This window comes from Hoplias malabaricus, chromosome 12 (genome assembly GCF_029633855.1).
Source record: "Hoplias malabaricus isolate fHopMal1 chromosome 12, fHopMal1.hap1, whole genome shotgun sequence".
Lineage (NCBI taxonomy): Eukaryota > Metazoa > Chordata > Actinopteri > Characiformes > Erythrinidae > Hoplias > Hoplias malabaricus.
Genome location: NC_089811.1, coordinates 18,098,177 through 18,125,969, shown reverse-complemented (window position 1 = coordinate 18,125,969; position 27,793 = coordinate 18,098,177). Strand labels below are relative to the sequence as shown.

The 27,793-nt window shown below is 38.6% G+C and overlaps 1 protein-coding gene across 1 annotated transcript; it reads right to left on the bottom strand.

Annotated features, from left to right (window-relative positions):
* Window positions 1-20,505: 20,505 nt before the first annotated feature.
* asb11 (ankyrin repeat and SOCS box containing 11) lies at window positions 20,506-26,911 on the bottom strand. Its single transcript, XM_066641358.1, has 7 exons — window positions 26,815-26,911; window positions 26,405-26,484; window positions 26,066-26,173; window positions 24,066-24,216; window positions 23,239-23,373; window positions 20,978-21,163; window positions 20,506-20,882 (listed from the first exon to the last, which is right to left on the bottom strand). Exons 1-7 carry the CDS (start codon window positions 26,909-26,911, stop codon window positions 20,758-20,760), a joined length of 882 nt encoding a protein of 293 aa, XP_066497455.1. The 3' UTR covers window positions 20,506-20,757.
* Between the last annotated feature and the right edge of the window lie 882 nt (window positions 26,912-27,793).

The window sequence follows — 27,793 nt, the reverse complement described above, 5'->3', positions numbered from 1 at the left end:
TACCAGCAGGTGAAAAAGGTTGCAGCTGTGGCAGTTGCTGAAACAAAATCCAGAGCATGGGAGGAGTTTGGAGAGGCCATAGAGAATGACTTCTGGGCGGTCTCAAAGAGGTTCTGGAAAACACTCCGACAGCTCAGGAGGGGGAGAGGAGACACTGTCCAAGCTGTGCTAAGCAAGGATGGTGAAATTCTGAACTTGACTGAGCGTATTGTTGGGCGTTGGAAGGAGCACTTTGGGAAACTTCTTTAAACGAGAGACATGCCTCGGGTCAGATTCCATTTCCTTGGCTGAAGTCATAACTGATAGTCTTGGCTGATAGTCGAACCTAGGATTTTGGAGCAACAATGTGGATTTTGTCCTGGCCGTGGAACTATGGACCAACTCTTTACTTTTTCACAGATGATTGAGGGGGCGTGGGAATTTGCTACTCCACTCTACACATGCTTTGTGAATTTGGAGAAGGCATATGACCGTGTTCCCTGAGAGATTCTGTGGGAGGTGCTCTGAGAGTATGGGGTGCCAGGGTCGCTCCAGCAATCCGTACAGTCCCTGTACTCTCAGAGTTTGAGTTGTGTTTGCATCATTGGTAGTAAGTCAGGCTTCTTCAGTGTGGGCATTGGACTCTGCCAGGGCTGTGCCTTATCTCCACTCTTGTTCCTGATATTTATGGACAGGGTGGTGAGGCATAGCCTGGGACGGGAAGGTTTCCATCGTGGAGCTCAGGAGGTTTTTTGCGGACGATGTTGTTCTTCTGGCTTCTTCGCACGGAGGCCTCCAGTGTTCACTTGTGCTGTTTGCAGCTGAGTGTGAATCGGTCGGTATGCGGATCAGCACCTCCCAATCTGAGGCCATGATTATCTCCTGGAAACAGATGGCATGCTCCCTTCAGATAAGGGGTAAGTGATGCGAAGAGGGATAGTGAGATTGACCGTAGGTTAGGTGCAGCGTCTGCAGTAATGCGATCACTGTACCGCACCGTTGTGGTGAAGGGAGAGCTGACCCATAAAGCAAAGCTCTCCATTTACCACTCAGTCTACGTCCGCACTCTCACCTATGGTCATGAGCTCTGGGTAATGATCAAAAGTACAAGATCGCGGATACAAGTGGCTGAAATGAGCTTTCTCAGACAGGTTGCTGGGCGTACTCTCCGTGATCGGGTGAGGAGCTCAGTGACTAGGGAGAAGCTTGGAGTAGTCGCTGCTCCTTCACGTTGAGAGGAGTCAGTTGAGGTGGTTCGGGCATCTGATCAGGATGCCACCTGGAAGCCTTCCACTGGAGGTATACCAGGCACGTCCAACTGGAAGGAGGCCCCGGGGTAGACCCAGGACACGCTGGAGGGATTATATCTCCCGGCTGGTCTGGGAATGCCTTGGGATCCCCCGGGAGGAATTGGTGGATGTTGCGAGGGACAGAGACGTCTGGGCTTCTTTGCTTTTTTCCATTTGAAATGGAAAAGATGATGATGATGATGACCAGGAAAAACGTTCAGGAGTAAGTTTTATTCCAGCGTTAGGTAACTAAAGTGGAAGCAAAGATTTGAAATACAACATTGAGCTTCTGGGCTACCTCGATGTTAAAAATCAGTAGTGTAAAAATTAAACAAGTATATAGTTGGCATAAGGGAAAACCGTATAAATTACTTAGCTAACTTACTCAAAATTAGTCATATTTACATGAGTATTTTACATTTCCCGAGTTGTCATGGTGGCCTTTTTTGTTGTAGCTTTACAAACTCCATAACTACCGTAATGCTTTGCGTGCTGCTTTAGCAATTAGCTTTGTTGCTTTTTTGTTTGCAGCAGCAACATTCATGGAAAAAGCAGCAGTACATCTCCGGGAAAAAGCGGCACCCCATCTCTGTAGAAAGAGGGCAGTTTTTTTAAACCGTCCAAGCACTGAAAGTGCTGGAGCCCTATTGTGTTTGTTCTCTTTCCTCTTCTTCTTCTTTTTCTCAGACCCTATGGACAAATTGTAAGGCCTACAGACATGACATTTGGTCAACTAGTTGTAAACCTTCCCGCTACTCCAGATCAGCCTGATGGAGCCGCTATAGCGACGCGTTGACGGCTGTATCTCCTACCCTGTGTGACGTAAAGATGAAATTCTATTTTTTCCTGATTCCTCAGGTCAGATTCTACCAAAAAGCAGATGAAAGTTTTATTTACACAAACATGCTCTGCAGGCAGAAAGATTGGTCCAAAGAGATAACGAATCAAATGGTAGTGGAGGTGGGGCAAAATAGGAGGAACCAAAATTTGAATTAAAAAAAAAACACTCTTGTGCAATGCAAGATTATGGTTGATTAAAATTTTAATGCAAGATTAAAATTGGAGCAAACTTTCACAAAAGTTAAGAAATTTTCAGTTTTGTTTGTTTATCTAAGCTTATCTTATTTAGCAAACTTCAACTAAATGAGTGCTTGTTAACTGATTTACCTCATAGTTAGCAATAGATTCACTGATGTTAGCCAGCAGGTGGAATTATGTTCCTTTGGTAACATTTCACAGATAAATATAGAAAGAAACCAAGAAATTAAGTTTGCATTTGAGAGCTTAGTTAGCTATAGCAAAATTAGCTAATTGTATGTCTGTGATATGTGACATTGTATGTCACATAATGTTGACTGGTAGCTATGTTAGCTGCATGGGATTGAGATATTAGAGCTTAACTGAGTATTGTGCACCATAGTAAACCCAGTTAGCTATCTTAGCTCATTAGCCTAAATTATACTACTCAGTGTGGGTCTTGTTGAGGAGTGCTGCTTTTGGGGCAGTAGTGCTGCTTATTAGAAGGCTGCATAGAGAGAAATGTGAGAGAAATATTGTTCTTAGGGCAGGAGTACTGTGGGTTTTCTTTTTGGGTAAATCATGCATACTTAATGTTTTAATGACTATTTTAGTGTTTAATGCTGCGCTTAAGTCAGAAACGTACTGTGTAATGTAAAGTGCTGCTCTAATGGCATTGGAAATGTACTGTATTGCTGCTCTGAGGGCAGGAGGGAATGTAGCTACTGTATATGGCATTACTGCTCTAAAGGCAGGAGGAATGTAGCTACTGCTCTGAGGGCAGGGGGAATGTAGCTAGTGTAGAGTGGTACTGCTCTGAGGGCAGAAAGAATGTAGCTACTGCTCTGAGGGTAGGGGGAATGTAGCTAGTGTAGAGTGGTACTGCTCTCAGGGCAGAAGGAAATGTAGCTACTGCTCTGAAGGCAGGGGGAATGTAGCTAGTGTAGAGTGGTTCTGCTCTGAGGGCAGAAGGAACATAGCTACTAATGCTCTATTAATATTAGCTATTAGTAGCTATTAATGCTCTGAGGGCAGGGAGAATGTAGCTAGTGTTGAGTGGTACTGCTCTCAGGGCAGAGGAAATGTAGCTACTGCTCTGAAGGCAGGGGGAATGTAGCTAGTGTAGAGTGGTTCTGCTCTGAGGGCAGAAGGAACATAGCTACTGCACTGAGGGCAGTGGGAATGTAGCTAGTGTAGTGCAGTACTGCTCTGAGGGCAGAAGGAATGTAGCTAGTGTAGTGGGGTACTGCTTTGATGGCAGGAGGAATGTAGCTACTGTTTGAGGGCAGGGGGATGGCAGTAGTGTAGTGTTGTACTGCTCTGAGGGCAGGGGGAATGTAGCTAGTGTAGTGTGGTACTACTCTGAGGGCAGAAGAATCTGAATATATGTGTATATGTAGACTTCATGGACAATATTTTGAGCTGTGGTTACACAGTACATATCAGCTTGATATACATATCAGTACATATCAGGGTTGATAACACAGTATGTTAAAACATTTCATTTATTCATTCATTGTCTGTAACCGCTTATCCAATTCAGGGTCGCGGTGGGTCCAGAGCCTACCTAGAATCATTGGGCGCAAGGCAGGGAAATACACCCTGGAGGGGGTGCCAGTCCTTCACAGGGCAACACAGACACACACTCACACCTACGGACACTTTGGAGTCATCAATCCACCTACCAACGTGTGTTTTTGGACTGTGGGAGTAAACCGGAGCACCCGGAGGAAACGGACAACACACTAACTCCTCATAGTTAGTCACCCGGAGCAGGAATCGAACCCACAACCTCCAGGCCCCTGGAGCTGTGTGACTGCAACGCTACCTGCTGCGCCACCGTGATATAGAATAATTAAAAAAAGTAAAGGGAACACTTACAAGGCAATGATAGCTGATTTCAGTTGTTTCATTGCTTATCGTATTGAAATATTTCAAATGGAAATGCTGCATGTGTATGCACACTCTTATAGCACAACATTACTAATGAGCGCTAAAAATGAAATTGTCACACTGCAAATTATATTTGTCTGAAATGCATTAAATGTTTTAATGGTTTAAAATGATTTTTCTTTTTGCTTAAACTTTAAAAACTTGTTAAGGTACTGTGAATATTGTGCTTCTTTCAGAAAGTGTATATATTTTTTATTTACTCTGAGTTTCTGTGTTTTTCTGCTGCCTGTATTGCTGCAAATAAGGAATAATAAAAGATATATAATAATAATTATTTCATCTGGCTGTTGGAAATTCTCAATTGGAGGGGATTAATTAACCATATGGAAGATGTAAGTTCTGCAGGAACTGCAGAAAGTTTATATATGTATGTGTATTTGTGTTTTTAGGGGTTCGAGCACGAAGTGCTTGAAACCCTATTGTGTTTGTTCTGATTTTAATTTGTTATTAGGGGTTCGAGCACGAAGTGCTTGAAACCCTATTGTGTTTGTTCTGATTTTAATTTGTTATTATTATTATTATTATTATTCTTTTTCTTTTTCTGCCATAAAACGAATCGCACAGCCCAAACCGTAAGGCCTAGAGACTTGAGACTTGGTCAATAGGTAGTAGTCGGTCTCGCTACTCAGGCACAAAATATCAGCCCAATTGGCCTCAAGGGGGCGCTACAGCGAAGGAAAACGCTTTCATTAAAAGATTTTCCACCCCGTGTGGCGTAGAGACGAAATCTTTTTTTTCCCTGATTCCTTGGGTCCTGCCGAATCAAAAAGGTACATACAACCACTAAGCTCCGCCTACTTAGATTTTTTGCTATTTTGCATAATTTGCAAAACCTACTTTTGTGTACTCCTCCGTGGATTTTTGTCCAATTTTCTTGAGCTTGGTGTCAAAATGTTCGCAGGAGCCTGTAGTTTAACAATTATCAAAAAAACGTTGAAATTTCGATTCAAGATGGCCGCCATATGCAAATGAACCTCTTCGGCTTATTTTATGTTTTACTTAAAAATCTATAACAAACTCATGGTTTACTCAAATGTGTTTACATTTCATATTCTACTTTCAGACATGATTCTGAGGTAGCTTGTCAAAGGAGAAGCCAATATTCATATAGGGGGCGCTGTAAATGCTTCAAGTTTATATCTCAGCATCCGTAAGGCGGATCGGACCGCCGCTTGGCATGCTGCTTCTATGGGCAAGGCTGTAGAGGGAAAATTAAGGACAACTCGATTCGAGCAAAATTGTGATTGTCATCGACCAATCAGCTGTCATCAGCTGTTTGACAACCTTAACAAGGTCCAATCATCATGGGATTTGACTGGTATGTCCCTGGGAGGCCTCCCTAAGAGCAGAAAAATTGTCATAACGATAGCCACTAGGGGGCGCTATATCAAGAAAATATTATATATCTCTGTGAAAATTAAGCATATTGACACGCAGTTTGCTTCTTTTTATACTCTGCAGAGGGCCTAACAACTTTGTAATTGCAAGTGTTGTCAAAAAATGCTTTGCTTTTTCTCAGTTTCCAAATGTTCAAAATTGAAGCTTTTCGAACTAGTCCGTGGAATTTTGCGATATTCACAAACAGTTGACCTTGTTGGAATCTGCAGAGTCTGGAGGTAAATAATTATCAAAAAAAGTTCAACATTTGGACAAACTTTTGTTGTAATAAAACAATTAATTGAAGTGTGGGGAGCTTTAAACATTCTTTTAGCTATAACTCAAACAAATTAAGTCCAATCAAGACCAAACGAGACAGAAGTATGTATGGTCTTGTCCTGAAGACGTATGTACAATATGATCAAAATTTACCAAAAGGGGGCGCTACAATTGGACAAAAACTGATTAAATGGGCTTTTTTATGTTATAGCGCCATCTAGGAACGCAGTGGCACCCCAACTTAATTATGACATCTGGTCCTCAGTCTGATCAAGTATGTGACGTTTTAAAATTTTTGGGGAAAGCATTTTTGAGTTATAGGTGTATATTAGTGTACACATATAGCATATATTTGACTTGTGGAATACATGCTAGATCTCTCTTATTGTGGGGGGCCTGTAAGCTACATAGTATTAAAAGTGCAACAATTCTTTCATTCATTCATTCATTCATTCATTCATTATCTGTAACCGCTTATCCAGTTCAGGGTCGCGGTGGGTCCAGAGCCTACCTGGAATCATTGGGCGCAAGGCAACAATTTTTGATCAGTATTAAAGTTCGGATCCTTGGGATTCAGCTAATACCACATATGTCCGTGTTAGGTAAATATCCACATAGGAGTACACACTCAAATGTTTCTATATGTGCATTCATGGCAGAGCTAAATATATGTGAAAGTAGTTATTTCTCACCAGCAGATGGCAGTCTAAAACTATACGTTGTGCTGTTGAACTACAGTGACTCTGTAGTGCCACTATGAATGCTATGTGGAGCAAAGACCATAAGGCCCAGAAACACCTCCCTTGGCAGCAACATCCAGCAGGTGTGAAATGACTCAGCCAAGGAAAATGACACTCTTTGGTCAGATGGTGGCGCTATAGCAAAGGGAAAAGCATTGCGGTCTATATCTCCTACACCATAAGGCCTATAGATTAAATCTTTTTTTTCCCCTTATTCCTTGGCTTTAGACAAACTAATTTGCTATTGGATCATTTAGCTCAGCCCACTTAGATGTTGAGCTAATTTGCATAATTTGCAAAATATACTTTTGTCAATAAGTCTTTGAATTTTTGACCAATTCCCTTGAGCTTGGTGCCAAAACCTTCACATGCGTCTGTCCCTAGGTAATTATAGAACGAATGTTGACATTTTGATTCAAGATGGCCGCCATATGCAAGTGAACCTCTTCAGCTTATCACAGGTTTTACTTGAACATCTCTAACTCCTTCATACTTTACTCAAATGGGTTCAAATTTCAGATTCTACTCATAGAAATGCTTTTAAAGGTAGCATGTCAGCGATGTAGGCCTATTGCTTCCAAACAGGCCTCTTAAGCGAGAACCCCGTTAATTGCCGCTTGCGGCTATATTTAGGGGTTCGAGCACGAAGTGCTTGAAACCCTATTGTGTTTGTTCTGATTTTAATTTGTTATTATTATTATTATTATTCTTTTTCTTTTTCTGCCATAAAACGAATCGCACAGCCCAAACCGTAAGGCCTAGAGACTTGAGACTTGGTCAATAGGTAGTAGTCGGTCTCGCTACTCAGGCGCAAAATATCAGCCCAATTGGCCTCAAGGGGGCGCTACAGCGAAGGAAAACGCTTTCATTAAAAGATTTTCCACCCCGTGTGGCGTAGAGACGAAATCTTTTTTTTCCCTGATTCCTTGGGTCCTGCCGAATCAAAAAGGTACATACAACCACTAAGCTCCGCCTACTTAGATTTTTTGCTATTTTGCATAATTTGCAAAACCTACTTTTGTGTACTCCTCCGTGGATTTTTGTCCAATTTTCTTGAGCTTGGTGTCAAAATGTTCGCAGGAGCCTGTAGTTTAATAATTATCAAAAAAACGTTGAAATTTCGATTCAAGATGGCCGCCATATGCAAATGAACCTCTTCGGCTTATTTTATGTTTTACTTAAAAATCTATAACAAACTCATGGTTTACTCAAATGTGTTTACATTTCATATTCTACTTTCAGACATGATTCTGAGGTAGCTTGTCAAAGGAGAAGCCAATATTCATATAGGGGGCGCTGTAAATGCTTCAAGTTTATATCTCAGCATCCGTAAGGCGGATCGGACCGCCGCTTGGCATGCTGCTTCTATGGGCAAGGCTGTAGAGGGAAAATTAAGGACAACTCGATTCGAGCAAAATTGTGATTGTCATCGACCAATCAGCTGTCATCAGCTGTTTGACAACCTTAACAAGGTCCAATCATCATGGGATTTGACTGGTATGTCCCTGGTAGGCCTCCCTAAGAGCAGAAAAATTGTCATAACGATAGCCACTAGGGGGCGCTATGTCAAGAAAATATTATATATCTCTGTGAAAATTAAGCATATTGACACACAGTTTGCTTCTTTTTATACTCTGCAGAGGGCCTAACAACTTTGTAATTGCAAGTGTTGTCAAAAAATGCTTTGCTTTTTCTCAGCTTCCAAATGTTCAAAATTGAACCTTTTCGAACTAGTCCGTGGAATTTTGCGATATTCCCAAACAGTTGACCTTGTTGGAATCTGCAGAGTCTGTAGGTAAATAATTATCAAAAAAAGTTCAACATTTGGACAAACTTTTGTTGTAATAAAACAATTAATTGAAGCGTGTGGAGCTTTAAACATTCTTTTAGCTATAACTCAAACAAATTAAGTCTAATCAAGACCAACCATGACAGACGTATGTATGGTCCTACCCTGAAGAAGTATGTACAATATGATCAAAATTTACCAAAAGGGGGCGCTACAATTGGACAAAAACTGATTTAATTGGGCTTTTTTATGTTATAGCGCCATCTAGGAATGCAGTGGCACGCCAACTTAATTATGACATCTGCTCCTCAGTCTGATCAAGCATGTGAAGTTTTAAAATTTTTGGGGAAAGTGTTTTTGAGTTATACGTGTATATTAGTGTACACATATTGCAAATATTTGACTTGTGGAATACATGCTAGATCTCTCTTATTGTGAGGGGCCTGTAAGCTACATAGTAATAAAAGTGCAACAATTTTTTCATTCATTCATTATCTGTAACCGCTTATCCAGTTCAGGGTCGCGGTGGGTCCAGAGCCTACCTGGAATCATTGGGCGCAAGGCAACAATTTTTTGATCAGTATTAAAGTTCGGATCCTTAGGATTCAGCTAATACCACATATGTCCATGTTAGGTAAATATCCACATAGGAGTACACGCTCAAATGTTTCTATATGTGCATTCATCCATCCATCCATCCATTATCTGTAACCGCTTATCCAACTTAGGGTCGCGGGGGGTCCAGAGCCTACCTGGAATCATCGGGCGCAAGGCGGGAATACACCCTGGAGGGGACGCCAGACCTTCACAGGGCAAATATGTGCATTCATGGCAGAGCTAAATATATGTGAAAGTAGTTATTTCTCACCAGCAGATGGCAGTCTAAAACTATACATTGTGCTGTTGAACTACAGTGGCTCTGAGACATTATGCAAAATGCAATGTGGAGCAAAGACCATAAGGCCCAGAAACACCTCCCTTGGCAGCAACATCCAGCAGGTGTGAAATGACTCAGCCAAGGAAAATGACACTCTTTGGCCAGATGGTGGCGCTATAGCAAAGGGAAAAGCATTGCGGTCTATATCTCCTACACCGTAAGGCCTATAGATGAAATCTTTTTTTTCCCTTATTCCTTGACTTTAGACAAACTAATTTGCTATTGGATCATTTAGCTCAGCCCACTTAGATTTTGAGCTAATTTGCATAATTTGCAAAATATACTTTTGTCAATAAGTCTTTGAATTTTTGACCAATTCCCTTGAGCTTGGTGCCAAAACGTTCACGAGTCTGACCCTAGGTAATTATAGAACGAATGTTGACATTCTGATTCAAGATGGCCGCCATATGCAAATGAACCTCTTCAGCTTATCACAGGTTTTACTTGAACATCTCTAACTCCTTCATACTTTGCTCAAATGGGTTCAAATTTCAGATTCTACTTATAGAAATGCTTTTAAAGGTAGCATGTCAGCGATGTAGGCCTATTGCTTCCAAACAGGCCTGTTAAGCGAGAACCCCGTTAATTGCCGCTTGCGGCTATATTTTTTATTATTATTATTATGGTCCTAACACATAGTGTAGGACCATATTGTAATTGTTAGCATTTTTCATCTTATTTAGGAGGAGTTTAACTACAGAAGCATATTTTGCCATCAGAGCATGTATAAATGTGGACAGGTTAATCACTGGACTAGGCATGTTCCCCTTTACATGTTCAGGGAAAAACAATTGTTCAACAGAAAAATATAAGAAATGCAAACTTGCAGGAGAATTACAATTCAAGGAAAACTAAGTGCAGGGAGGGGATGTCTCCAGCCCTCAGCAACAGTCTGATGGTCATTGTGGAGATAGTGATGAATCACCTAATGCACAAGGAATATGTGCAGTGTGTCCAGGCTATGCAGATCATATGGGCTTCTCATTGCTGTCCACAAATCAAACCATAGTTGCTCAATTGTACAACATGGAAATATTTTAACATGTATTGGTTAGAATGCATGGCACATTGATATTTAAGTTGATGTTACAAAAATATCTTGTATGCATAAAGATAAAAATGTAATACATTTTCTTTTTTTTTTAATTAACACTTTTATTGGAAAAACACATAATATTACAATAACATGGGAATTTACTTGCATTTGCTTTTATATTTTTAACTTTTAATTGGGAGAAAGAGAGAAAAAAAACATTTTAGAACTTGAGTGATGGGGAGATCTCATTTTAAACATATCATTGACATGATTGTACAAATGGTACACTATTCAAAGCCAGCTTTATTTAATCAGATCTAACTGGCTTGACATATTCTGTCCATTTGAACCAGATTTTAAAGAAGATATCTCTCTGTACTTTTAGAGAGAAAGACAGTTTTTCATTTGTGTAGATCTCTTGTACAACATTTATTGTCTTCAGTTGTTGGTGATTAAGGTTTGAGCCATCTCCGTGTGAGCGCTTTTTTACTTGCTGCCAGTAGGATGTACAACAGTTTTTTATCATTCAGATTGTCCCTCGATACATTACCAAGAAACATGTTTTCAAATGTTAAAGGAAAAACAAATGAAAAGACATTCTGTATATGATCGTGAATTTGAGACCAATACTGGTGGATGACTTGACAGTCCCAAAAAATATGGAAATGGTTTGCTCCTTCGCCCCCACATCTCCAACAAGTATCACCCATTCCCTGATACCTTTTCTGAACCGGAGTAATAAAGTACCTCATTATGCTTTTCCAACAAAATTCACACCAAACATTTGATCTCGTTGTTTCCCACTGTATCTCACATATGTGATCCCAACTTTCCTCTGTAATTGTCAGGTTACCACCTTCTTTTTCCCCACTTCCTTTTAACATAAATAGTGGGGTTTTTTTACATGTCAGGATGCTGTTGTACAATCTGGAAATCAGTTTCCACAAATCCTAGGTCTTTTAAATTCACTTTTAGATCCTGATTAAAATAATTTCTGACCTGTAGATATCTAAAGAAGTCATCTGAGCTTAAATCATATTTTCTTTTCAAGGTTTCAAAACTTTGGAGTGCCCCTTATGGACAAATGAATAGTAATTAGTTAGGTCTTTTTTAATCCAGTTCTTGAATCTAACGTCATATTGATTTGGGGTAAAGTCTGAATCGTATGCACACCACCTCAAAACTTCAGAGGCATTTTCCAAACCACAAATTCTATGCTCATTCTATGCAGATATCATTACCTGTGTTATGGGTTCATTTGCCAAATTTATTTCATTCTGCAATTTTGTGTCAGCTATTAAGGCTTTAATTGGTATTGCTTTAACAGTTGTCCCCTCCATGTCTTTCCAACCAGCCGTGTAATCTGGACAGCACAAACATATTAATGGTCTCAGCTGAGCTGCACAATAATATTCCCTTAAACATGGAAGGCCTCAACCTCCTTTATCTTTCTTTAATTGTAATGTTTTATATTTGATTCTAGCTTTTTTCTCTTTCCAAATGTATTTTGACAACAGCCTATCCCATTCAACAAATTGCTTTTGGGGTATGGGAATTGGTAAGGATTGAAATAAAAACAACATTCGGGGAAGAATATTTAGCCTTACTGATTCAATCTTAGAGTGTAGGTCTAAAATGGCATTCCATCTTTGTATGTCTGATTTTATGGATACATTTAGGGGACCATAGTTAGCATCAAACATTTTAGTGAAGTGTATTACCACGGTGTATTACCACCCCTAGATAAATTATATCGTCTGCTTCCCATTTCCATTTATAGCAATCCCTGATTTCAATTGGAGGATCATAATTTAGAGTTAGCACCTGCGTTTTGTTTACGTTAACCTTATACCCAGAAAAGGAGCTGTATTCTGATAGTAAATTCATGATTTTAGGAAGAGTCTGTGTGGGGTTAGATATAATTAATAGTAGGTGATCTCCAAAAAGTGCCAATTTTGTTCCCCTCCTGTCATCCTTACTCCAGTTATATCATGCCTCTGTCTAATCCATTGGCTTAATGGTGATATAAACAAGGTGAAGAGGAGTGGCGAAATGCAACATCCCTGTCATGTCCCCCGTTCCAATGTGAATGATTCAGTGAGGTCTCCGTTAATTTTGATCTTAGCTGTCGGTCTGTTGTATAAACCTGAAATAATGTCGATAATAGATTGATCAAAACCAAAACTCTCAAGCACTTTATATAAGAAGGACCACCTCACAGAATCAAAACCTTTTTCCGCATCCAAACTTAACTTTAGGGTCTCTAATTTTTGTTTATCCACATGCCTCATTATTTGTAAAACTTTCCTAATATTATCTTGAGTCTGTCTATGTTTTATGAAGCCTGTTTGATCATTATGTATTAACTCAGGCAGGATTGTTTCTAGTCTCTTTGCAATAATGGAGGTGAACAATTTATAATCAATATTTAATACACTAATGGGGTGATAATTGCTGCATTCTAGTTGATCCTTTCCTTCTTTTGGAATGATAGAGATTATTGCTTCCCTCCATGAGGGAGGGACAATTTTCTTTTCCATTACCCAATTAAATGTTTTCAGCAAAGTAGGAGTTAAATAATCTTGCATTATTTTGTACCATTCTGGACCAAATCCATCTGCCCCTGCTACTTTTCCTTCCTTTAATCTTTTAATTGCTGAATGTATTTCTTCTTTAGTTACTTTGGATAGTAGCATTATGTTTTGTTACTCTGTCACCATTGGTAGTTCTCATTCAGACAGGAATGTATTAATATCATGATTGTTATCTACATGTGGTTGAGAGTATAGTGTTTTATAATAATTCTGAAAGCATTGTTGAATCCTCCCCTGATCTGTTTCTATTTGACCATTCAAAGGATTCTTTATTTTGTGCATAGTTCTTTCTGCTTGTTGTTTTCTAAGCTTAAACGAAAGAAGTTTTAGTGATTTCCCCCCTACTTCACAATGTTGTTGTTTGGTAAAAAGCATATTTTTCTGTATGTCCATCATGTGTAAGTCATCTATTTCTTTTTTCAATTTTATTATATCAGATTTGATCTCGTCTTTCAGAGTCCTAGAATGTTTGCGTTGCAGATCTAATAATTTATTTTCTAATTTCTGAAGTTTTTGCCCATTCGCTTTTTTCAGGAAGGAGGAAATACTAATTATTTCCCCTCTAATCACTGCCTTCAGTCCGTCCCAAAGTATTCCTGGTGTCACCTCTTCATTATCATTAAACTCTAAATAATTATCTATCTCTTTTTTCAAATTCTCTTTAATATTTGGATAATTTAGAATATTTGAGTTCAACCTCCATAGTGTAGATCTAAATTTCTTGTTCAAACACACCTCAACATAAACTGGGTTGTGATCTGAAATAATACATGGACCTATTTCACTATTATTGAGTCTAAATAACTCATTCTTAAACATAAAGATAAAATCTAATCTAGAATAAACGTTGTGTGGATATGAGAAGTGAGTGTATTCTTTATCTGTTGGATGAAAATCTCTCCATACATCCACTAAACCTAAATCATCCAGTGGCGGATGCTGGTCTTTCAAGGAGGGGAAGCTCAATTTCGGCCTACATCATAAAATGTGTCGGTTTATTTATACGTAAATTCTACCCTCCGCTCCTTTTCAAGAAAATGATCTGTGACCCTGTCGTACCAACAAGGTGTCTTTTCCAGGGACTTGACTAGTGTCCTCTCAATGGCCAGCAGAGCTAGGCTGCTTAAACGGCCTTGGCCCATGTGAAGTGTGTACGCCTGTGAGTGCTTTGTGACGATGGAGGGGCTCAGCAACACCCGCTGGACAGAAACTGCGATAGAAGTCAGAAAGAGTGATAGAAGTCAGTCTCCAAACACAAACAGCTCCAAAAAACTCCACCAGAAATAGAAGCATGATTTGTCGCTAGTCGTTTTTAACAAAGAAAATGCTGCTAAGAGGATTAAGAAAGTCTGGTTCAACTTAGAACAGGATGAAAATGTAATGCTCCCATGGATCTTTACACCAAAGGATTGCTGATTTGCTCATTTCGCTGTCAATCAAAAAGGGATTCCGCCTCAGACAGATCATCCAATCATCATGCAGAAGCTGAGCGTCCGGGCCAGCCCACTGCCCTATAGACCCCCAGAAACGCAGAGCGTCCGACGGGCGGGACAAAGTCCAGCATTTATCCAATGACTCGTCTCGTTTCGCTGCTTTGCAATTGAACTCAGTGGACGCTCAGCGTCCACACTGTTTAAAGCACTGTGAGAATGATTGAGAGGAAAGCCGGGTCTTTACTAGTGATAAGAAGCTGATTCTGAACAAAAGTTGAGCGCGTTGTAGTGCATATTTATTCAGTGACATGTACACACAACAGTATATATTTGAGCACTTATTTTTAGACATTTTAGAGGAAGCTGAGCTTCCCTTGCAGTCTTAGAGCAATCGCCTCTGAAATCATCTATTAGATGTGTCATCCTTTTTCCAATATTTCTCACATCTCCTTTTCCCTTAGAGGAATCCAATTTAGTATTTAATGTGATATTGAAGTCACCACCACATATAAAAATTCCTTGACTCCTTGTTGATGCTAATTCTAAAATATGTTTATACATGGACCAATCACTACCTGGAGGAATGTAAACGCTTAAGAGACTCATTATATATCTACCTTCTTTGTCTTTATATTCTGAAATATGTTCATAATTTAGAGCTCCCAATAACAAAATCGCCACCCCCCTTCGCCTCCCCGAAGTGTGGGAAGAATAAAAGACATGTTTAAAGCCCATCCTGTTCAGTTTTGTCAGCTAAATGTGGTTCCTGCATTAAAACAATTTGGGCCTTATCTTTTTTAAATTTGGATAAGGCTTTCCACCTTTTCACTGGATTATGTAAGCCATTAATGTTTATAGATATCAGTTTCATTAATCTGCTGTTCATCTAAATTATAGACACTGTATTTATTGTACACCATTTTATAGTCTCCCCAGTCACCTTAGTAAACACTGAACACAAACCATATAAATAAGTGAACATACAAAAAGAAAAAAATAGCAACTGAGGTATTAACTTCCAGGGTAGGGGTCTCGTGTATAGACCCTGAATCGCCTTCAAAGGCAACTTCTTCATCATACAGTGAAGGGAGCCTACAAGGGCTGTGGCCTTACTGTTGAAAATGCTCGTTAGAAACCTTATCTATTTATTCATTATAATCCCTAAACTGACTATATTTGTCATAAGTACCAAAAACAAAGTGGGTAAACCTCAATTTCCAGAAGATGTAGGTGCTATCCTCTTGAAGGCTCTAAGTTTTTCTTTGTATGTGGGTTTCTGCCTCTTGTCTGCTGCGCTGTTCCCTGGTCCTCTGCCCACCTTGGTCCAGGTCAGCTGCTTTAGCTTTTCCAGAGTCGTCTCTGGTGATTTAGCGACTTTTACCGCATAGCCCCTGCTAGACATGTCTTCTGTGGCTTCAAACACCGAATTGTAGATTTTTGTTTCGTCTGTGTATTTCACCCTCAGCCGAGCGGGAAAGAGGGTATGAAAAGGGATCTGCTGTTCTTTCAGAATCCCGCGCACTTCTGCGTATTCTCTACGTTTTTTTAGAATTAGGAGGGGGTAGTCATGATCCAGATTCACTTGACTGCTGTTCCAAGTAAATCCTCTTTTCTGCCATGCCTTGCGAAGCAGAAGTTCTTTGGTTTTGAAGCTGAGGAATTTCACAATAATGGATCTCGGGGGAGCATCTTCAGGGGGAGGAGGACTTAGAGAGCGATGCGCCCGTTCGATGCGAATGTCGAGCTTCTCTTGGGTCAACTCCAGGCCTTCCAGCAGTAACTTCTCAACAAAATCACTCATTGTTTGAAAGTTTCGCTCTGTTGTCTCTGGTACACCGTAAATTCGTATGTTCTCTCTTCTCGTACGGCTTTCTAAGTCCATTAATTTCTCCTCCACCTTTAACTGTAACTTTATTAGCAATATTTCCATCATGGCGTCCTCGGTATTCTGAATCCTCTCCCCTGCTTTCTCAATCCTCCCCTCAGCTTCGACTAGTCTGGCATTCATCTTGAGGATTTTTGCGCTTTATTTTCTAGGCGAAAGCCTCTTATTTCCTATAATACCGTGTCCAATTCAGCCATATTTCAACAAATGGTTACTGGGATCATATCACGAATAGCCTTAGCAGTCTTTCAGTGTGTCAGCTCGTAATAAGCACCGATTATTTTAGCATTAGCCAAAAAGCTAGCGTTGTTTTCTGAGCTTTAACCCTTCTTTAAATTGCCTCTTCAATGTGGCGTTTCAGGTGTATTTCGCTTACCCCCTTTCTTATTCACTTCTTGAAATAACTATGCATCATTTTAATGGGGTTTAGTTTTCAATTTCGTAGGTTTCCTAGAGCACTCGTTCACAGCGTGGCCATCATGGTGACATTTAAACATGAAGCCTAATACATTTTATATATTAAATTACCTTGAAACAAACCATTTCTCTCAATAGAGTTCAAAATCTTATTGCCAGTTTTCAAGTACATTTTTAAACCCCAAATGTATCAATATAATGTAATTCAGCCTAACATATACAGTATATATATATACACATAATTACTTGACTTAATAAAATACTACCCCTCTTGAAAAGCAATTAATGGCCCCCAAAATGTTAATACCTATATGGGAGAATGTCAACTTTTGTTATAAGTACATTTTTCCTGCCTGTACAGCAGTACAACAGTACATTCCACCTGCCCTTAGAGAAGTACTACACATACAATAGCTACATTACTTCTGTCCTCAGAGCAGTAGCTGCATCCCCCTACCTTCTGTCCTCAGAGCAGTAGCTGCCTTCCAACAACAAACAACATTTCTCTCACATTTCTCTCTATGCATCCCTCTAATAGGCAGCACTCCTGCCCCAAAAGCAGCACCCACCCCCCACACCGTGTAGTATGATATGGGCTAATGAGCTAAGTTAACTAACTGGGTTTGCTCTGGTCCACAATACTCAGTTAATCTCAAATAACTCAATCCCAAATATATAAGGATGCCTAGCAATGGTGTTGCATGTAAACATGTAGCTAACATAGCTACCAGGCAACATTTTGTGATATTACACTGTCATTACAATTAGCTAATTTTGCTATAGTTAACTTTCAGCTTCATTCCTTGGTTCTCCACCAAATCATGCTAGTAAAGTTATATTTGTCCCTAAAATGTTACCAAAGGGACATAAACAAATAATGCAATTAAACTTAAATTCTTACCTTTTGTGAAAGTATGCTCCAATTTTCTCAGCTGCACAACCACAATCCTGCACTGGAGAGTGTTATATATATATATATATATATATATATATATATATATATATATATATATATATATATATATATATATATATATATTTGTCTTTCAAATTTTTGTTCAGCCTATTTTCCCCACCCCCACTATAATTTGATTGGTTATCTCTCTGAACTAATACGGTAGTTTTTCTTTCAGTCCTCAAAACAAGTTAGTGTAACTAAAACTCCCAGCTGCTACAAAAAAAAGCTCAAGAACCCATAAGTTCCACCCACTTAGATTTTGAGCTAATTTGCATAATGTGCAAAATCACACACATATTTGAGCGCAAATTAGTCCCTGGAAATGTACCCAATATGGATATGTGGTACCAGCAGAATCCTAAGAACCTGAACTTAGGATGGAATTTCATCACTGCTTGGCTTCTGACTCAATTACAGGGGTGGAGCTCGCATTCCAAAAATCAGAGAAATACATCTATAACTTACAAACGCTTTCCCAAACGTTACAATACTTCACATGCTTTATCCCTATAAGGGTTGTAAGATATAATTACTTGGTTGTGCAACTGCAGGCCTAGGGGGCGCTATAACAACAAAAAAATTGTTACGTTTCTCAGGATTGTTCGATTGACATGACAACAGGTATGCATGTAGTGGGTAATATCCTGAACCAGATTCTATGATGAAGTCATATTCACAGAAACATGACTGCCATCAGCCAATTAGATTTCAGCAGCTGTTTGATAACCTTAACAAGGTCCAATTATCATGACACTTGAATGGTATGTCCATGGCAGCACTTCCTAAGCACATAAAAAAATATATCATAACGATAGCCACAATTCAAATTTTCAACATGGAAATATGGAATATCTCAGCATAAATAAAGAATATTGAAAAGCAATGTGTTTTACTGAATACAGTGGAACCTCATCTGTTCCGTGACCCGGTTCGTAAGTGGAAAACTTCATTTCTCAAGTTAATTTTCCCCATTTAAAATTATGGAAAAGCAATTAATGGATTCCAGCCCACCCCAAAAGTCAAACTTTTTGCACTGATATATGTTTACAGAACTCTCAAATTAGTAAAAAAAAAATACATATAGCATTACTAAACATAAAAAAGAAATACAATGGTAACAGTAATAAAATGAAATAAAGTTTTAAATGGTTACATATTGAAGACGTGACGACAGGCTGGAGGAGTAACAGTCACTGGCTGTATGACGGGAGGTGGGGGATGGGTGGAATAACGGAGAGTAGGTGGGTGAATGTGGGGAGACGAAGCGTAGATACGGCTTAACTTAGCATGAATTTTAATGTCTGCTATTTACACTAATGCTAAATTGCTAAAACTACAATTTGCTAATCTTAAACGCTCACTCAAGTCTGGGCGCACTGGAAGACTCGCCTATTGGGGTCAGTGGCCATTTCCAGGGTGAAACTCCAGAGTGAGTCCTGTACTCTGCTCTCTCTGCAAACCAAACCCCACCTTCACCTGTCTGCAGACCAGAAATTCTCCCACTCATCCACTACCCCTTCAGCTCCACTGAGACACCAGAACACCAAGGATCACATTTAAAAACACTACAAAACTATCCTAAAGTGTGGCTTCTATATCAGGAAAGGTCATATGCTAACCCCTTGCTCTGCAAAGATTGCTCACTTTCACCCTGGTCTTCAATTATCAGGACACCCCCATAGCAGGTATGACTTAGGTGTTGGAGTTTTAAACCCCTCAGCATCACTGCTGGACTCGGAATAGTCCACAACCAAACACATCCAGCAGACATGTTGCTGTGTCCACTGATGAAGTACTAGAATACAAGCAACTCAAATGAGATATATATCACAAATCTCAGGATTGGTTATTGTAATGGTCTCTTAATTGGAATTCCAAAATAGACCATTAAACAGCTTCAGCTAATTCAAAATGCAGCTGCCAGAGTTCTCACTCGGAGCAAAAGAAGAGATCACATCACCCCTATTCTCAAATTATTACACTGGATACCAGTCTGTTACAGAATAAACTTTAAGATGTTATTACTGGTCTATAGATGTCTTAATGGGGTAGGGCCAGCGTATTTATCAGATCTGCTACAGAGATATGAGCTGAGCAGAGATCTCAGATCTTTAGGAACTAGTCAGTCCTGCCTCATGTGAAAACTAACTACATTTTTAAAATATTTTTATTTAGCTTTTTTATTTAGGGATTTTATTACAGAAATAACGCTTGCTTATTTATGCTTAAAAAATGTTGGTAGAGAATACATTTTTGCCTGTTGAATATGGAGATGTGTTGTACATGAATGCTTCTGTTTGTTGTCTTCATATGCTGGATTGTGTGTATCATCGGGCTTTGAGTTTCACATCAATGTGTGTTATATTTCAAAATTGGTCTTCCTTGGGTGGACAGACTCTCAGTAATTGGTATGTTTTTATATACAGAACCAGAACTTCACATTTTAAATATGTGAAGCATGGAACGTACATTCTCTTGATGTGCTGTGATTTGTTGTTCCCCAAGTTTGGGCAACAGTTCAAAAAGATATTTAATGAGATGATGTGGAGCATTGCTACTGTAGCTAAGATTAGCTGTAGCTACGATTATGCAATACATCACCTGTTCAAACAACATTTGAACATAAGAATAAATTAGAACGAACGCTATGCTATAGTTTTAATGAAAATTAAGAATTTCAAACAGTAATATGAAAAAGGCATTTTATAACATACTCTGTTTTTATCTTATCATATTGCATTACATAAAAATAAAACTTCTTCATAAAACATACATTTTCATCTTATTTTGGTAAATATTTATTGACATGTTCTCATTCACTTTTCTGAAATTATTTTTATTAATAGGGAGCCTGGAACAAAATGTACTGGTCTACTGGTCCACAGCCCAGTACTGGCAGCCATAGAGGGCGATGCTTGGCAATGCACAAAGATGACCATATGCTCATGTACAACATCTGCATAGTGTTTTTAAGCAATGTATAACAAAGTGGGCAAAACCTTGAATTCACAATCAAAGGTTTAATATATATATATATATATGTGTGTGTGTGTGTGTGTGTGTGTGTGTGCGTGTTACTTATAAAGAACATAATTGTGCAAGATATTTGGTAAATAGAGCATTTTTGTTCTATTCAGTCTTCTATGGCCCAAAGTACGACGAATGCAGAGTCTGCTCAAATGTGACAGGGAGCACAGGCCTAAAACATACGGAGGTACAAAAAATTAGAATATGTATACAATTTTATCTATACTAACACTACTGCAAAAGGTGCGTGGGTGTGTGTTGTCTTGCCTGTTGTCATCAGCAAATGCTTGATGTTCTTATCTGTAGTCAAGTGAAGAGGTATTTTCCCTTCTGAATTCTTACATTTCCCATCAGCCCCATGCTCTAGCAACAGTGCTACTTCCTTGACCCCACCCACTCGGGCAGCCATGTGTAGTGGTGTATCAAGGCCACACCCATGGTGTACATCAGCACCTAAACAAACAAACAAACAAAACAGCTAATATATTACAGGATGTTCAAGCATCAATTTAGTTCCATTATATTACATGCATTAGACTAAGCTCAGATGGCAGATGGCATTTCATAAAAATTGTCACGCCTTCGTCCTGTCAGTCTGTTGTCCCTGCCATGTGCTTTATTTGCACATGGCTCTGTTTTGTTTATGTTCGAGTCTCCGCCTTTGTTCCGCCTCCTCGTCCGTGTCATGTGTTACCCGTCCTCGTTATCTGTCCAGGTGTGTCTCGTTTGTGTGAGTATTTAAGCCCTCTTGTCTCTCATCCGTTTGTCGTACATTTCCCCTTTATCCTGTGTTTTGTTGGTCACGGTATTTAGTCTGTCCGTCTGTCTCTAGAGTTTCCCCGTTTCTTCTCCTTTTTCGTCGTGTCGTTTTTCGTCCGTCTGTCCTGTTTTCCCTGTCCAGTTTCCTTTGTTTTATTTAGCTTGTTTGGCTCCTTGTTTGTTTGTGTTCTGTTTAAGTATCATTGTTTTGTTTATATTAAATATCCCGTGTTTTAGCGAATGCGTCCGCCTCCCTTAATCCACCCCTCGCTCCTGACAAAAATAGGCCAGGATTTTTAATGGGCACCAAATTAATCAAATATTCACAAAAGAGGAATTAGAAATTATTGTGCTGCTTTTGAAGAAGAAAGAGAGAAACTCTCCTAGGTTTGTATGGATCTATTTAACGCACAATCATAACATTATGTTCCACATGAAATACATGCAATGGACATGGTCCTCTACGTTTGACTTCTTTTTAAATAGTGGTACCTGGAAATTTAAATAGTGGTACCTGGAAATTTAAATAGTGGGACAGGCAATCCCAAATAGTCATTTGGTAGTCATAGTCAAATATGGCCCATATATGCAGTTCTCTTTGAATGATGTTGCCTCATCAACTCTGCCATAGGTCCACCTTATGTTTGGACCCAATCTGGGCAAATTCAATATTTTATCTTGCCCACACAAAATGTGCCATAACCCAAATCAAAACCTTGCTTATATTATGTGGTCCACATCAGGCCCACACAACAAATGGCATAAACCAAGTCAATTCTGTCTCTTGACATTTGACCCAAAACAATACACGCCATAACCCAAGTCAGGCCCAGCTCAGGACATCTGGCTCATGTGTGTTCTAAAAAGCACATGCATTAACCAAAGTCAAACCTGGCTTATGACAGTTGACCCAATTCTGCCCACACAACACTTGACAGTTTTAAATGCAAAATGAGGCACAGATTTGCCCCAAATATGTAGACTATCTGGTAAAAGCTTTGGGTGCTTTGATTTACTTCCCATCCAGTTGTTTCCAAGTACATACACTTAGAACATCCAGTGCACTTTCAAATGCAAATTAGCACACACCTTTCTTCTAATCGCTTACATGGAGAACAGTGACATGAGAATTGGTATCAATACAGATAATGTGGATCAGAGAAACTAAAGTCATGGGATATAATGATATTTTGAAAGGAATCTAACTTTTCTGTTTCATTATTATCCTCTTAGATTTCACTGTTTAGGTAAAGTGGTTTCCAGAAATTCTTTAATTTTCTTTAACAGCTACATCCAGTTCAGTGTTGCTGTGAGTCAAAAACATTTCTAGAATCACTGGGTGCTAGACGTAGTCATTCCATCAAATTCAGTGGTTAATGACTGGGCTTTTAATAACAATTTTAAATCCTATGATATATCATACTGGGGGTTTATTTTGTTGCAAAAAAAAAGTTAATGGCACAGAATTAGTTTCTGTATTATAGAATTATACAATTTATAATTATCAGAAATCTGACTGAACCTTGACCAAAGAATATGTGAATTGTTTTGTTCCAAGCGGGCATGAATATAGGCAGTGTGGAGCAAACACTATCATATTAACATTAAAATAAGAGCAGAAGACACTTGAGCATTTTGCAAGTTAAAAGAGATCTTTTTTGTTAATCTTTTTCAGAATAATCCATAATCCAATTAGAGGGAAAGCTGCAGTGTGTTGCACTGTGGATTTTAATTTATGTTTGCATCAGTGATTATTTCTTTGTACTGACCTAAGATGAGAAGTCTCTGCACACACTGTGTGCTCCTTGTTTCACACGCACAGTAGAGTGGTGTACCAATGCCAGCCATTTCCATATCAGCATTCACTCCATGAGACAGCAGCAGCTCTACACATTCTGTGTGATCTGAAATGAAGATGGTCATTTGTGATTGAACACAAAATATATTTTGATGCCTAAACATATTTAATGCAATATTTATCCATCTACCACTGAAAATATAAATTATATATAAAAAATACCCCTGATTATTCTGACAATGCTCGATTTATCATAGGAAAACAAATATATATATATACATATTTTACAATATTTTTGTCAGTATTATTTGCAAATAATGCCCCACCCCATGTCAACAGTACGTTACGATCACTCATCCACTCTTACAATTCAGCAGTCTGAATGAGCTTTGGAGCAAAATACTTTGAATGTGCTTTAAACAGTTGTTTGGGGAAAAAAAAAGCTTTCAAGTCATAATTAAGGTAAAACCATCATTTTATCCCAAGGATGATGCTTTGATATACTTGAAGCAAACTACACACCCTGGCTCCAGTTCTTCACAGGGCAACACACACTCACACGTATGGACATTCTGAGTAGCCAATCTACCTACAAACGTTTGTTTTTGGATCGTGGGAGGAAACCGGAGCACCCGAAAAAACCCACACAAACAGTCACCCAAAGCAGGGGTCAAACCCACAACCCCAGGACCCTGGAGTTGTGTGACAGTGACAAAACTCTTGTCAGTATCAGTATGGAGTAAAAAAAAAAAGCAAAAGCAAAACACACTCCAAAAATGTTTAAATGATCAAACACACTTCTACTTGCTGCTTCATGGATAGGTGAGTTGAGCAAGTGAGCTGGGTGGTGGGCTGAGATGTACATCAGAAGGAACTTTAGGAGTGCAGGGTTTCCACTACAACATGCATTGAAAATAGGTGTGACTCCATCAATAGTCACAGTGTTTACCTGAGCAGGGGATATTAATATAGATAGATTAGCACATATATAGCATAATATAGAATGGATTAACACATAAAATGTATGATTGCAAATAAATACTTAGCAACAAAGAGAGAGAGGGTGTGTAAGTTCAGAATATACAAATCCTTAAATATAAAAGTTGGGACACTTTCTCAAAACGCAATAAAAATTCTAAGTTTTCAAATTTTATTTAATGGAACACCTGTACCTCTTGTACCACATGTATCTCCAGTTCTTAATGTTTTGTTCACTACATCACTTGAACACAGATTTTGTCCATCATATCGTGTAGAACTTGTTGGATATATGGGCCATTAGAAATGCGCCAAAATCTTTTGACATTGACTTCATTGAAAGTTAAAAAATGTTTTTCTTTGAACAGTGACAATGTTGCTGGTGTAAGTGTGTAACTCACTTTTACCATACTGTCCTGAAATAAAGGTGAGTGGGGACATTTTGAAAACAAACACACATAGATTAACGGTGTCTTTGACACATACTGTGTTTCAGTTAGAACCTGTTCTATATTTTGTGTTGAATTCAGGTTGACATCTGGACATCAGCAAACCAGTCGGCTAGACTTGTTTGTAAGCACAAAAGCTTTTAGAAGAAGCAACACACTGACATTAAAATCTTTAAAAAGATTATGGTTAAAGAGTATAATATGCTTTTAAATGTGAGGAGCAACACAATGAATCAGACTCAAATTCTCCCACTGACCTATGGATATACCTTCAGAACAGTTAATTATACAACTTTAGATCTTGAGTGAGTTCCTGGAACTCCCCATGTTGTTGAAGAATGTAGTGAATCCAGTGTGTACAGTGTTAGTTTGTTAATTCTGCTACTCAGTGAATTCAGACATCCCAAGTTTCCCGGAGTTCCAGGAGTCTTCCCCCATATTATATGCGGCTTCCTGATGTCTGCAAGCCAGATAAAATCTCACGGAATCTAGAACGCGCGGTCATGGCGACACAGACTTTTTTCCCCCGATCGTGTGTGGGAAAGAAGGGAGAAGCCGTACTTGCTGTGGTAGCCTACCTTGTGGTAACACGCTCCTGTCGTGTGCATATTCATGAAGGACATGCAAAACATGGAGGTTTCTGGTTGGCCTGTTCTCTGCACAGTGTCTGTCGGTCAGCCAATGAGTTTTTAGTGGGGGCAGTTAAGTGAGTGAGAGTAAAATGCACAGTGCTGTATCTAAACTTAAACTTCTGATATTCTTTGATGTGCGCGAGAGGATTTTTTTTGGTGGTGGAAGGCGCACATCTAGGTCAGAGGGTACATCCCTGAAAGGAGTTTTTTCTTCATCTTCCAGCATCTTACCAGGATTTTATAGTGTTTAGACAAAATCGTATTTGGACTTAAAATTTTATCTTTTTTGCTTTGTCCAAAATAAAAACGAACTCTGTGTGCATAGTCTATGCAAGCAAGGATGGTTCTTGGTTTACCAATTTTACAAAACTTTGATAAAGAATCAGTTGAATAACTGAAAAGTCTTTCACCATCTAGTAATATTATGAAAAAAATATTTCTTTCTTATTATCTCTGTTAAATATGACAGATTTCTGTTTTTCTTGCATTTTTAGGAAGTTTCCCAACTTAACAGGAAATGTACTTGACAAGACATTTCAGCAATACCTTGATTACTGTTGATAATTACCTTTCAATTAAAAAGGGAAATAAAAAAATTGCATAACAGTAACTTAATAAATATTTAGTTATATACGCATACATAACAGATTAACACAGATGCAGATAAAGTATAATTAAAAATGTATACTGAAGTTACACTGAGTAAGAATGAGAAAATACAAAAGCAGTCAGAACATACGTCAGCTCCATGTTCCAACAGAAGTTTGGCACATGCAAGATGACCACCCAGACATGCCTCATGTAATGGAGTGAAACCATTCAGTGTGACCACATTAACATGCAGTCCCTGTGCAAGCAAACAGAACCGTTTTACAACTATTCAGGCTTACAAAATATGACTAAAATACCACCAGGACATGTTGTATTCATTGTCTGAAAGCACTTCATAGTGATAACCTTGAAATGTGGGTTATTGATTTTTTTTCCTTGCACATTTTCAGAATATAAAGGGTTAAATATAGGGTTCAGATATAAATTTTAAATTATTTTATAAATGATATATTTATCTCTTATGTACCTGAGAGAGGAGTCTTTTCAGAGGGAGTAGACGGCCCTGCAAAGCAGCATCATGTAGTGGAGTTCTGTCTGTCCAGGTACCTGGAACACACACATACACACTTCATACCCAGGGCCTTGAACTTAAAAATACAACAGAATATATCAATTATAAATTAGGCAGATATCACTGACCAACACTAATTGGATCACAGTTGTAAACCAGTTTAAAAGAATTTTTTTTGTGAACAGAATACACTTACTGCTTATTTGCCCATATTTTGGTGTGATACACTGAATCTTGTGCTGGTTCTGGAATCAACTAAATAGTTAATTGTCACCTATAGTGTTGATGTGGATAAACCCTAAAATGTAACCCACCTTCCCCGATCAAAAAACAAAAGTTGATATGTTGAGTAAAAAAGAACTCACCAGCCATAAGTGAGTTATATATCTGTCCTCCATATAGCTGGAAGTCTTGCTGCCATATTTGACTCCTTACAAACACGTCAGTTGGAATTCTGTTCATCCTCTAGATTGCAGAAAAGCTTTCTTTTAACTTGTATTCTGAAGGAAAATCTGTGATGCAAGTAAGCAGGAAAGTGGGCCTTCACATTATATATGTCTTTCACAAAAAGACACACCCCTTAGCAAAACTGTGCCACCCATCACTTATCATGCAGAGGCTTAAGCCACACACACACAAATATCTACCTCCCCACACCCAGCCAGGAATGAAGATCCTCTGCATAACAATGGGACATACAATCTCTGAAGGCCACTTTTTTAAAAGGACAACACAGCAAGAACGGATTAAATTTTATAAAAATGCACGCAAAACATTTTATGCTGTTACTCAATATTTTTATCTTTAGAGAATATATATTGCACTGGCTTGGACTCAAAGCAAAATAACTTATAACTGTTCATTAAAAATTCACACAAACAAAAATCAGTTAAAGTAGTATTTTTATTTATTGAATGTAGTTTGCATTGTCAAACAACTAAACAAGCTTGTCAAAATCTACTTAATTCTTCTTGATTTCAGCAAATTTTGAGAATTTGTTTCAGAATAGATTTGGCAGAAGTGAGGCACGCTGCAAAATTAGAACCATTTAAATTTGATTTTGGAATAAAATAAATAACCTTAAAAACTCAATACCACCCCAAACCATACCAGTAAATTTTCTCAGAATCTAAGTTCTACATGAGAAACACCTTTGTAAGAGTATATTTATAAAAATATAATGGTGTGAATGCCATGGCTGGCTATCTGATTTGCTTTCCAAATGGTTAGGGTACTTTTGGTCATATGTGACTTTTGGCTGAGCGCATATTTATGATGTAAAATGTACTTCTTGCTGCTCATATGCATAAACATACTGAAAGAAGCTGTATGAATATGCTGTTC

What these genes read in the sequence shown, in the direction of transcription:
- asb11 (XM_066641358.1), bottom strand. Translation starts at nt 26,911, where the DNA reads ATGAACAGAATTCCAACTGACGTGTTTGTAAGGAGTCAAATATGGCAG. An exon ending in TGAAAAGACTCCTCTCTCAG is followed by an intron (nt 26,174 to 26,404) that starts GTACATAAGAGA and finishes TTGCTTGCACAG; the next exon opens with GGACTGCATGTTAATGTGGT. An exon ending in TGTTGGAACATGGAGCTGAC is followed by an intron (nt 24,217 to 26,065) that starts GTATGTTCTGAC and finishes TCCCCTGCTCAG; the next exon opens with GTAAACACTGTGACTATTGA.